Source organism: Aythya fuligula, chromosome 3 (genome assembly GCF_009819795.1).
Source record: "Aythya fuligula isolate bAytFul2 chromosome 3, bAytFul2.pri, whole genome shotgun sequence".
NCBI lineage: Eukaryota > Metazoa > Chordata > Aves > Anseriformes > Anatidae > Aythya > Aythya fuligula.
In genome coordinates this window covers 92772167-92785634 of record NC_045561.1, presented here as the reverse complement: position 1 = coordinate 92785634, position 13468 = coordinate 92772167, and the positions used below count along the sequence as shown (strand labels likewise).

At 45.1% G+C, this 13468-nt stretch overlaps 1 protein-coding gene across 8 annotated transcripts in view; it reads right to left on the bottom strand.

Moving 5' to 3' along the window:
- Positions 1–11745, bottom strand: part of DST (dystonin) — a 295457-nt gene extending 283712 nt beyond the window's left edge. For 4 of the 8 annotated variants that reach the window (XM_032183952.1, XM_032183954.1, XM_032183955.1 and 1 more), the window contains exons 1-2: positions 11465–11735; positions 11152–11213 (exon numbers count right to left, since the gene is read on the bottom strand). In XM_032183952.1, coding sequence (XP_032039843.1) covers positions 11152–11213; positions 11465–11645 — 243 coding nt within the window. In that variant the 5' untranslated portion in view covers positions 11646–11735. Of the gene's footprint in view, positions 1–11151; positions 11214–11464 lie in introns of all 8 variants that reach the window. The other 4 variants (XM_032183953.1, XM_032183956.1, XM_032183958.1 and 1 more) reach the window with 2 other exon arrangements.
- Between the last annotated feature and the right edge of the window lie 1723 nt (positions 11746–13468).

The window sequence follows — 13468 nt, the reverse complement described above, 5'->3', positions numbered from 1 at the left end:
CCTTAAAGAACTCGGATGACCACCAGAACCAGTTTTAGGTATCACAGAGGAAGACAACAAACAAAACAATTTGGGATTATCTTCTCTCCAAAAGCATTCATGCTCATCCTTCTGGTTAACTCCCTCAAGGCAGCATTTCTGCCTCTGGAAGGAGGCTAGGAGGATCTGCCTCTTAGCTGAACATTGTGAATTAATCCTTTTATATCTTCTCTGCAAGTTGTTTTATGTTTTTTTTGGTTTTTTTCTGGAATGAAGTGTGGTAATATTGAATAGACCTTTTGTGCCCGTCTTTTCATCCAACCCCATGATGAATGCTCCAAATCTGGGCACCGTGTTCCCGCGTGCACGACCGACTGGTTGTGTAAAATGAATTCCACAGCAAGATGCTCAGTTGAAAAATAAATAAATAAATAAATCTTCTTATCCTGCCAAATTTTAGCTTCACACCTCTGATTCAGTGCCTGATTTGTGTACAGAAACACAGTGTGGGATCCCTCTCAGCAGAGCTCCCCGGGCTCCCTTTGGAGCCAGCAGGGTCAGAAGAATTGGGACTGCTCCCCTCGGCTGGCCATAAAGGCAGGCCGGGCTGACTGCTTCACCCTCAGACAATCGATGCTGCAAGTGTCCAAAATTAGACAGGATGGATCTGACCCATGATGACCACACGGAGGCTGAAGTCTGCCTTCTGCACAGTATTCATCTTTCTTTATATTTTTCCTCTCTCTACATGAAATAATTCCTGTCCCTTGCAGTGCTTTTTTTGTCTGGGAATTTTAGATGTCCTTATTGACAGGCATAACCCGTGCCAGATCCCCATTCAGCACCATATTCTTATAAATTTGCATTATTGATAAATATATTTAATAGCATTGTGTTCTATTCTGCTTAAATATTTCCCATCCCACCTGCTTTTTTTGATGGAGCTATACATCCAACAAAGCTCATCACTGAATCATCAAGAGTAATTCAAAAGGCTCTTTCTGGAGACCATAAACTTAAAAATTAATCAAGTGTATACCTCACTTTTCCCTGGAATATGCCCAGCATTCCATTTATTAACATTGAACAGCACATGTATTCATCTGTCCTGTTCTTCAGAACTTCTTTGGTGTGGTCTGGTGTTTGATAACCACGTATGTGACACACTGCAGGCTTTGTCAAGTCATTGCCTATCCCCCCTACTTCCATTACAAGACCATTAGTACAGAAAAAAAATATGAAACTTTCTAAATAACTTGTTTAATTTTTGCTTTTATTTATATTTATTTACAGATGGGAACATTTTGGATAATGTGGTAAACCTTTTTCTTTTTCTTTCTCATTCTTTATTTTTCTGTATCTCTTTTTAGTTCTTCAGCTGGTACTTCAATAGAGCATATGAACAGAGCAGTGCTATCTCATGAGTGCATTATTGCTTTGGTGACTTGAATCTCTGGCTGCTCCTTTCCTTTGATGTGCTATTCTGTAATTCACCAGATCTTTTTTTCCCTCTACTCTATTTTTTTTACTATCCCTACTGCTTTCATCATGCTATCTATTATTTTTATGCTTGATTAAAAAAAAAATTACCGATCCTTCATTTTTTCCCAATCTGTACTTTATGAAAAATATATCAAGAGTCTGACTTCTTGTAGCCTAATCTTTGCAGCAGGTATGTATTTTCAGAGTCACCAGGCATTAAGGGAAATCCGAGTGCTTTAGAGGAAGTCCAGCTGCGTTAACTTCAGCAGGCACTGGACTGTGACCCAGTTTACCTTCTGGAAGAGCTTCGGTAAACTGCAGAAAAACTGCTAGTCAGCAGCAAGCAGCTTGTCATGGCAGGAATCACAACACCACTCAACTGCATTGGCAAATGCCTTTACAGATTTTTGAGTGAGTTCCTTAGGTAAATGCACTGTAGCAAGTACACTAATGAACACCAAAACCAAAGGAAGCTCGGATAGGACATCCAACCCTGAGCGCTTGCTTTTTTTTTTTTCTGACAGCGGCTGTGTGTGCATGAGAGTTGTCATCTATTACCCTTGTCAATTAATGGCCTCGGGAAACAGTCTTTGAATTGTCAGTTACCGTCTGCTTAAAGCTTGGAAACTTTCATGTATATGCAACCTCCAACATCTCGCGGCCTGGAGACATCAGCATGCACAGCACCAGGGCCCCTCTCAAGACGCCAGAGTTTTGAGCTGTTTGCAGACAGGCTAAAACAGAACCCAACCCTACAGTTGACCTGGCTACTAGAACTCAAAAAGCAAGTTTAATTAAACATTAAATCAATTTATTGTATTAAATTCCCCTGCAGGCTAAAAGAGAGAGCTTCGGAGAGGATTTCTGCCTCATATACATATGCATGTTTATATGCATCTGTGTTGTAAGACCAGCTTTAACTTTGAAAGTGACCGAGACCCTGTTATTTCCCTTCTCCCATGGTGACTTCCATGCCAAATATCCTCAGTTTACAAACTAAGAAAGAAACAAAACAAAACAACGACAACAAAAAGGGTAACTATTTAATTGCCAGTCCTAAAAATTCAACTCAAAATCCTGGATTCAAACTAAGTCCTCCAAACTAGTAACAATAAAGATTGCTAATTAAGGTTGGGTCTTAGTTTTCTGTAGCAGGAAGACTGCCTGCATTCACTCAGTGTACTATCTCACATACACACATAGAGGGAGCAACAGTATTTGCTCCTTCTTGGTTCTAACAGCTCTCAAAAAATAGAATGTATTTCTTTTTATATTTTTTTTTGGTGCTTCTATTGACCTTTTTCTTTAATCTTAGCTCAGGGTTACCCCTATAGAGACCTGAATCAAGAGTTAAAACATTAAATGCGAGATTTCACGTTCAGTTTCCACTCCCTGATTAACAAGCTTTCACTGATGCTTCTTTGCATGTATTCAATTTATTTTAGGAGATATTATTCTTATCCTCCAAAGCCTAAATTCCAAACACCGCAGGAACTATTTCTCCAATATTGAAGACTATGATTTGGCATGTGTCATATAATATTAAATTTTCCAAGATAAACCCAAACATTCAAAGGGGATTACGAGCTATTGTCTTTTACGTAACCTGAGCAAGATTACTTCTCAAACGGGGTTCATGAAATACAATACCAATAACCTCCTTTCCAGCTCCTAAATGGGCCCCCAAGTGTATACACAAAAACCCTTGTTTGATTCCAGGGTTTAAATGTGAATTGAGAATATAACTTTTAATAACGCATGCTGTATTACACTGCTGTTTCACATGTCTTGTTGTTGTTGTTTGTTTAATCACGGGGTGAGGATTCCTATCAGAGCAAGTAAAATATGACAAAAAAACCTTGATGTTGTGTAAGCAAATAACCAGTGTCCCCAGTCATGCCTCAAGATACCCTTTAAATACTCTTTTCTGTCTAAATCTATAAACCACAGAAGCTGGCCTGTTCTCTCGGTGCTGCCGTGAGCCCCTAACAAGAAGGCTTGCAGCCCTCCACTGCCATCTTGCCTTTGTGATAGCTTGTCCCAGTTCCTTCCCTATTACCTCGGGGCACCACAAGCCTACAGGAGGAACAGAACAATTCTCTAAGAACAAAAATAAATCAGAGTACTGCTTGATCAGTGGTCTGCAAGGGCCAGTGGCATTTAGAATATACCAGCACATTCCCCAAGCATGTCCCTTTTCCGCTTCTGCTTTCTCTCTTTTCCACCTCATCCTTTCTCCTCAGCTTGGATGGTATATATCCTGAGCCTACCAGGAGCAATTAACTAGGAAAATGACCTTTTAAATATTAAAAATACAGTGAGAAGGAGAATAAGAAGTAACACAGATGGCTAAATCACACAATGGCTGCCCAGCATCTAATAGAAAGAAATCACTCGCATCTGTCCAGCGTACTTGTTCGGAGAGCAAAGTGGAGAGAGAATTTATGCCACCTCAGCACATGAAGGCAGGTGTCAAGTGTAAAACAGATGCATGACGAATGAGAGATTTAATAGGCATACATATATATGTATGGAAATAAAGATAGCTGGGGAGGAATTCAGGTATCTATTAAGATACCTGGATGCAGATACCAACATTTTCTCCTGGAGCTAGTCTCAGCTCCTACTACAGCCAATGAAAAATTCAGTCAACAGAGTTAGTGAGGCTTGAAAACCTATTCAGCTCCTCCTAAAGCAGGCACCTACACCGGGTCAGCTGAACAGCTCTGCAGACTGTAAGCTGTAAATGCTTACGGAGAGCTTATCCTGCTGTGTAAGAGGATGCTGTTCTTGCAAAGTCACTTGCCGACTCCAGCTGCACTTTACACGCATGAAGGTGGCAGCAGCAGATCAGAAGGGAACGCTGCCTTGACCTAGTTGTATCATTTTGCTCTCTCTAGAACAAAGGAGGAGGATAAATATAACACTTCAATCTGACATAATCATGCATTTCAGCGTAGTTTAGATATCCACAAATTAAGCTCTGCAAGATCTGTGCTTTGCTTCCCGTTTGCTCTCCTGAAGCTGCGCGCTGTCGTTCAAACCGCTGAGTGGACAGGGACGATGAGGACGTTGGCACGAGCTGTGAGACGTGTCTTTGCCCAAATGCCAGCTGCAGTTAGTTCCTACAGCTGACACGGTATTTTCACCCTTCAGCTGTAACTTGTGTTTTGTGGCTGCTGACGAGTCAGAAGAGTCAGCCACTGCCTCTCCTGGATGCAGGGCTGGAGGGCACAAGGGAGCACAGCTGGGGCTCGGGGCTTTGGGCAGAAGAAGCTGGGGCCCGACATGCCCTCCAGACCCCACAGCATGGGGGCAGGTTGGAAAGCCACGGCTCTGGATCTGTTCATTTTCATAACATGTTCATAATTCGTAACATGGCTGAGCCAAACAAGCCAAGACCAACTGAACCTGCTTCTGTACGAGAAGAGCAATGTGACCTTACTCTCATCATGGTCTTCCATTGCACATCCAAGGGGCCTCTATCTAAAAGCCCACAAGTGGCATTTCCATGCCCTAGGAAAACACATACAATAGTGCAGGAGCCGAAACAACCCTGAGGGTAGTGCCACCATGTCCATGCACTGCCTTCTTTCATCAGACAGCCTCAGCCTCAGCTCAGTACTGAGCTATTTCTGAAAATGCGTCCACAACCTGATCTGTCACTCTTACAATCTAACCACAGTAACCGAAAATCAGTGTAGATGGTTAGGCTTTTCTGAGCTGCATGTGGTCTGTGGACCCCTGCACGATCCTTTCTGTCTGTACAAGAAGAGTCGTTTCTCCAGCTGATGTGGTAATACGCATGGTCACCACAGGTATGGCCTCAGTTATTTTAATTCACGGTTTCAGCATGAATTTAGCTTCAGCCAGAATTTGACAGTTCCCATCCAGCACACGGGTACAGACAGACACAGACAAGCCGTGCTCCACCTGCAGCCCCTTAAAACCAGGGCTCCGCTTGCTTGCAAGCAGCTGCTTGTGTGCACCAGGATTGTCAACTGCAAACTGGCATACAACATACCTGAGGCTGCAACCACCACTAAAACCTACATTTCCAGATGGAGCAGGGGACGCTGAGAAGCCTTAATGTATGTGAATACCTACGTGACAGCTAGGAGGCTGTTGATACAACTGTATTAATGGGAAATTAAATAAGAAGAACTTTGATTACGCAGCAGATCTTTATGCAGTGGTTATCCCTGTCCTGTCAGAGCTGTGAGGATGTGCTCATTTTAATGCAGGTCCCAATACGCAGCGCGCTGAGACCATGTCTTACCCACGGATGCAGACTGTGACACGGTGTCAGTACTCTATCAAGTGATTGATGGAGCTGAGAAGAGATCCCCTCAGCATTTCAATGCTCTGCCTACCGTCAGAAGCTTCAATAGAGCTGCAGGAAACCAGGTGGCTGTAGAAACATACAGGGCATTTCTATACTACGCTGTAATGCAGAGTAAAGGCACCTGAGTTACCTCATACGGAGTTAGTTTGGGAACCCAAGTGACCTTGCTGCAGCAGCGGGGCAGTTGCCATCTAATTTGTGATAGGACTGCCAAGCAGGCTGCTTCTCAGCACAGCCCAGCATCGGTCCAAGTACAGTTCTGCCGTGAATAAAACCAACAAACAGTAATGGACAGACAACATACAATAACAGCAGCTCAGTGGTACCTAACCTGCAATGTGACAGCACAGTGTGATGCATTCTGTCTGGGGCATGTTATGAAAAATGGATAGGAGGACTTGTCCTTATACACTATAACCTGCATTTACAGACCTCCATTCATTCCTACATCTGAGAAAACCATTTCTCTTTGTCTCCAATTTGTTCTCCCTTGAACTTGTTCCTTAATTCTTAAGAGAACTAATGGAAAAACAGTTCAGATATCCTGGGGATAAAACATGTCAAATACAAAGGTAAAACATTTTCAGACTGATGCAGCTCTGCAAAGACAAAGAGACAGCCTTTGAATAGGTGAATTAATGTATTTTTCTGGACAGCCTTGTACATTTCTGTAGCTCTTTGAATGTACTTCCTCCAAACAGAAGAGGAAAATTCAGCTTAGAGGGTCTGCTGATTTCTCTTTTCAGTGGAGCAGTGCATATCTGGAGCAGTTTATAAATAACTCTACAACTCTCACGATGGATTATAGTGCAAGTCTTCAAAGACTACTCATTATTGTTTTGTAAAATATCAAGAACTGTATTTTTAGGCAATTGTCTCAAAATCAGCCTGAGAAGAGGGGACAATTATGACAAAGCTATGCTTAAAGATAAATACACGAACACCTTTTCTGGGCATCCATTGTTGGCAAAGTCAATACACGCATTTACTGGAAATTGCGCTGTACCTTATTTATTGTATGACAATAGATGAGTTAGCAAATTTGTTTGCTCTTAAAAACCATCATCGGACTTGGCTGACCTATGTAATCTTGTAGCGACTGTTCAGTAGTCTGCATGGAAAACAAGAGGTCTGCAAAACCCAAATGACAAAGTATTACTCCTTTGCTACAGCTGGGGTTAATATACGCTGCCATCCCTCCCCAGAGCCTTTTCATAAAGGGTCAACTCCTGTTTGGCTTCCTCATATGACTAGTCCCACCTGGCACGCACCTGTTTTAAGCCAAGTCAAGATTTACAGCGGACTGTAAAACTTGTATGAATTTGCTTCCTAGCAGGATTATACCTGCAGGGCTCAGAGGAGCCATTCACATAAAGCTCGCCCAAAATATACGAGTCAAAATAAAATAAATAGAAAAAGATACCACAGTATTCCTGACTGCCCACAGACACTGAGACCTTCTGGTCCTGACATCGTCGTATTTCTAATTTAAAAGGTGAGATAAGGGAAAACTGTAAAGCTGAGAGAGAATTTCAGACTACAGATTTCTACATCTACTGGATGTTTTCCCAATAATATGATAACCATCAGCAACTGGTTTAGTAATTAGCACAATTATCCCTTAACAATCCCATAAAAAGCCAACTACTTAAAAATCCTGAATGAGAACCTACCCATTCATGAATTCTTGCCCTTGAATAATGAAGCTTTAAGAATTGTACCATTTGTATTAATTCTATTAGTCAGACATTTGCAGCAGGCTAGTCTTCTAAAAGCTTGTGAGAAGCCTCTGACCTGCATATGTTGAAGATCTCTCTGCACACAAAAGAGCTAGAAGCTTACTTTTTTTTTTTTTTTAATTGAAAGGTAGAAATCTCACATAATCCCATGACTTCAGAGGCTTAGAAAATAAGGAAAACTCATTCAGGAAGGAACTGAAATCACAAGAAGTGGCAACACAAGCACATTAAACAATGCCTTTAAATTGTAAAGCACAGAAAACATTCAAACCTCTGTGTAAAGTAGAAGCTGCTAAACACTTAAACCTATCGAGCCCCCGAAGTACTCAGAGAAAATTCCTATACTGCATGAAGAAACAAATTCCTACGGAAAGAAAGGGAAGCACAAAGGAACTGGATCACTAATATCAAATTTTTGAACATGCAAGGAATTAAAAAAAGGATTGTAGTCCTTATTTTGGCTACACCCTCACTGAGTTACGTTTTTATTTTGGTGTGGTTTTGGTACAGCACAGACATTACATTCTGCAACTGATTCTCAAAATAAAGAAGGGAGAGAATAGTTCAAATAGCTACATCAAAGTCTGATTTGTCATGTAAGCAATGAATATTTCTGCTGGAAATTTACTTGTTTTCTTCTTCACAGCTCTGGCATATCTAGGTCTACCTCAGATAAGAAACATTAACTATTCTGGGTGCGATTCTTGTCTTAGTTCAGGGAATACCTCTAATGTCTGAGGAATGGAGGGGAATCCTAAGAGCAGTTACAGTCATGAAGAACTTAAAGGACTTCAACAAAGAATACATAAAAAACAGGTCTGACAAACCTCAGATGGTAGGAAGTGAATGTTCGTGGGGAGGTGGAGACACAACTGTGCTATCTCGTAAACACTTGCATCCTCTTGCTAGTTAATTCCTCTGTTATGAAGTACCTCTAACAAAGCCAGACTTTAACCTACTTGATATTCATAACAACTCAATGCAAATTTACCTCCTTTTGAGGCAAGGGGTCAAGTGTTTCAAGTTCCTTCTACAGTAAGGAATCTCTGCATAGACTTCTGCAGTATAATGATGAGACAGGTTTCGCAGAGACACTCAAAGCCAAGAGTCACAAAAATGGGCAAAGTAATGGTGGATTAAATGCCCAGTGGTGTATAAAACTCAAAACAGGATCTGATAAGGATCACACATGCATTTTCAAATTTAGTATTTACTCTTCCATGGTCTTTTTACTATTTTTTTTTTTTTATGTGGGGTTCAGGACTAACGCGATTAAATACTTCTCTGCTGTAGACAGACAAAGACAACGTATGCATGCACCATGATGGCTATGGCTCTGGCAAGGAACTTGAACATAATTCTGCCACACATCTATTTTTCCAAATATAAGGCTTTCCTGGCTTGCAGCCAATCATGCAGGAATTGCCAACCGCTCTGGAGATAGCGCAATTATAATTCTCTGTGCAGTGCCACTAGACCACCTGCACGTTCATGTGCGATGCAAGTCGTATTTGAACACAGCTCTCAAGAGATGAATGCCAACCCATTGCTATTTACTATCAAACTCTTTTTCATCACCTTTTATCATCATCAAGGAACACCATTTGCAATTGCACCTGACAAACAGCTAAGCATAGTGGAAGCTAGCAGCTGGACCTTGTGCTATAAAATTTGGAGTTGGGATGCTATGTTCATTTTTGGAGGAAAAATAAAAAACCTAAGCAAAGCTCGCATTTTCATGTATCATGAGCTGCCTTCCTTAACATCCTGTTGGAGTTGGAAGCGCATAATGTTTTGTGCTGATATAGAACGAGAATGTCAAATTCTGTTTCAAATAATGTTGCCAATATTTTCATGAGAGCATGCCTGTAATTTGTTATTAATCAATTCAATTAGATTCATTAAAATAAGGTTTTACTTGAAAAAAAAAAACAACTGGAAAATGAAAATTTAATGATGTCAAATGAGTCATCGTTTTCTCTTAAGAATAAAAAGCTTATGATCAGATAATGATTGGGAAAACAGCTCCACCACTTACTTAAACGGGCAGCTCAGACCATTAGCAGTGGCGCTACTCTGTTTAAAGACAATGTAGAAAATTATGAAGGAATCCAATAGCTCTTTTTGGTCTGCATGGTCTAGTATGGTTCAGTAAATGGAAATATCTAGGAAATATTTTGAATGCATCTGCTTTTTACTGGGCGACAGACAAGTAACCGCACACCGGATTACTAAAAATGAATTAGTCACTTTGCAAACTTCCTTTTTAAGAGTCAGCATTCACATATCTCAAAACAGAGCACGTATCTCAAAACAGAGCAGCACGTCAACCTTAATCTCTGTCCAGGCTCAATGGCAAAATAATCTTACATGGAAACCAAGTATTTCCTATTGGAAGTACTAAACCATGAAAACATTATTGACTTCTGGAAGGACATGCTTGTTAGATTTGTTTTACTGCAGCACTAATTGTTCAGTCATAGAACCAACAAAAACAGACTTCTCAAGGTTTAAAGACATGAGGCCTCTCCACTGACTACGCTCCATGCATCGTCTTGCCATGGTAACACATCCAAATTTCAAAAGAGTTAAAGAGTCACGACTGATTTCCAATAGGAACCACATCACAAAAACAGACCACATGCACATTTTTGAAAACGTTACTCATAATCAGGTAATTTTCTCACCCACAACTGGGTAAGAAAAAATGCAAATAATTTAAAACAAAAGATCATTTTAGTGGCAAAACTCTCTAAAAGCTTCAAGGATTGCAGTCAGCAGCATGAAGACATGCCTTAAATGAATAGCAGGAAGCCAGGCAGGAGAAACATCTAGGCAGGAGCTCCACAGAGCAGCATGGAAGCAGAGCAGGGGCTAAGACAAATATTATTTTCCATGTTTTTATTGTTTTGTTTTCCATTATTTTCCATGTTTTTCCCAGCAATTACGCTCCTCATTCAAAATGCTTGGGAGGCAGCTGGGTTTTGTGTTGCTCTTCCACCTCTGGCGTGCAAGACCTTTGACTCCCCTGACCTCTGAGGCCAGAGTCATGCAGTGAGGCGTCTGCCAAGCGATTTGGGGCTCTGCATCCCTCCGGGATCTCCCGCAGCAGCGCTCGTGTGAGGCGGGCAACTTTCCTTCCTGACACAGCCAGGCAGGTGAGGGCTGAGGGCACAGCAACAGCGAGCTCTGCAGCTGCACAAGGCACCAGCTCTGCACATCCTTGCAGTGCGGTGAGGAACGGGGCTGGGGGATGCTTTTTGGGTTCCTTGCGGTGAGGTGAGGTGAGGTGAGGTGAGGTGAGGAATGGGGCTGAGGGGTGGTTTTGGGGCAGGTCTGGCACACCGAGTGGGCGCAGCTCCTGTGGAAGTGGCCGATCGCTTTGGGAGCAGCACGGCTCAGCAGGCCGGCCGGGATGGTGCAGGTGAAGAGCTCGCGTTTGGCGTGGAGGGTTTTATTTTGAGACGCAGACGTGAAATAAAAAGCACAAGACGAGGGCTTTGTGTCGCCCGTGCACAACGCCGAGCGTGCTGCGCGCTTCAAAAATCACACGGAACACAACGACGGCAACGGTTAAGTACGCGGGGAAAAAGAACAACTTCTGACCTTGAAATTGCGTGCTAAATAAATTACCTCAGAGCGAAAGTGGTGGGTTCTCATGACAGCATCTGGAAGGGAAGCAGAAAGAGGAAGGGGGCTGCACCCGGCTGCACCTCGGGCTGGCCCCGGGGCTGCGCCGCCGCCGGGCTGGGGCTGCCCCCGGGGATTTTATTCATATTTAATTCCCCGGCACGAAGTTGAGCATAAAGTTGCGCTGTAGCGGAGGCACCGGGGGGGTTTCCCGACCCCCTCGCTCCCCTCCCGGCAGCCGGAGCCCCTCCTGTCGGCCTCTCCCCCCCCCCCCTCCCCGGTCCCTCACCTCGGCTCCTGGAGCGCCCCGAGAAGACGGATTTGATGGGGTGCCTCCCCTTGTGCAGCCGGCGGTGCCAGCAGCAGAAGAACACAATGGTCGCGATGGTCCCCAGCAGGAGCAGGAGCAAGAAGAGGGCGCACTGGATGCTGTAGGGTCTCAGCAGCACCAGGAAAGCGGCGGCGATCATGGCTCAGGCGTGCGGCTGCCCCTCTGCCAGCCAGGCGCTGCGGCGAGCCGCGGGGGGCCGGGCAGCGTCTCCCCCCGGCAGCGGAGCGGGCATCGCCGCCGGCAGCCGGGCGGGAGGAGGAGGAGGGGGATGAAGGAGGAGGAGGAGATGGAGGAGGAGGAGGAGGTGGAGGATGGAGGAGGGGCCCGAAATTCGGGCCGTGACTCAGCAGCCGCCCGTTGCGGCGGGGTTCCCCCTGCGCGGCTCGGCGCAGCGGGATGGGCGCCCGCGGGCACCGGCGGGGCGGGGCGCGGCGCCGCATGGCAGCCGGCGGCAGCGGCAGCAGCAGGAGGAGGAGGAGGAGGAAGAGGAGGAGGAGGAGGAGGGTGCCTGCAGGGAGGGAGGAGGAGGAGGAGGAGGAGGAGGAAGGAAAGGGGCACCTCGCAGCCCCGCCGGCGCGGCTGGGACTCGGGGCCGGCCGCTGACATCACGCGCTGGAGCCGCTGCAGAGGGAGGTGGAAAATGGCCGCGGCGAGGTACCGGGGGTGGAGGGGTGGGGGGGAGGCTTCACACCGGCTCGGTGTCACCTCGGCTTCGCCTCAGCTTCAGCCCGGCCCTCGGTGGGGAGAGGGGAGCCCCCCGGCCCTCCTCCGTGAGGGGAAGGAGCCGCCGCGAACAGGTGATGGCGTGCTGAGGGCTAACTGCGCCGGGTCCCCCCGCGGGCTGGCTGTGAGGCGCTGGGGTCTCTCGGTGTCCCTCTGCTTGGGGCTGGGGTTTCGGAAGCGAGCCCCTCGGTGTGCCCCTAAACCCCCTCCAGCCCCGGGGGGACCCCCCGAGGTCGCCCCCCTCCGCCCCCCGCCGGCTTTCAGGAGGAGATGGGGCCCCTGCGTCCCGCTGCTCCCTGCAAAAAAAGATGAAAAAATTAAATTTTTTTACCCTCTGAAAGCACCTCCGGGGTGCTCCGCACTACAGCAGTGTACAAAATAATAATAATAAAAAGTTAAGGTCGATTTGTGGCAAGATTCGTGCACCTTTCGTGCCTCTTGGATGGGAGCGCGGGAGGAGCGGATCTGAAGCTGGACAGAAATAATGAAAATCTCTGTGCAAACATTGGGATAACATTGGGGTGTTTCTGCTTATCGGACGGCCATAAAGCATACATGGAAGCATACGGGATAACGTTGGGATGTTTCTGCTTTATAGGACGGCCGTAAAAGACGTATGGAAGCATATATCCGAATTTAAATGGCAAAATACGCAAGCAGGAAGGGCAGGGAGAGAGGGATGCGCGTCTGTGGTAGCTTAAATAAGAATGGGAAAAAGATGATCCGTGTATTGCTAAATTTCCCGTATCGCTGAAGGAATGTCACTGTGACTCCTTATCCTAAATGTTAGGGAAAGCCTCTTTTGGGGGAGATTCCCTGTGATGCCAGCTCTGGTGGCTACTTTAAGAAAGAAACAAAACAGCCTTGGTTTTGGGTCTGCAGTGCTTTATTCCAGGAATCTTGTCCCATTTTATAGCATCCACCGACATATTGAGACGGAACAGGCTGTCATCTGACTTGGTAGCCTGGGAAGTTGCTGTATGGCAGCTTTTGATTTAAAGCTTTCTTTCCTTCACAAATGCTGTGAGGTTGTGTTGTGTCATGTGACGCGATACCGAGCTCTCCTAATACCGCAGTACACTGCAGTAAAATGGTTTTAATGCAGATTACCTGGAGATTATTAAACCGCTTCGTGTCACCTCGCTGGAACATGAAGCGAATCGGAGTGATCTTCCCAGCGGCGCGGAGCCTTGCTGCAGTGTCTCGCTGCAGTCTATTGCAGGGACAAGAAACTTTTCA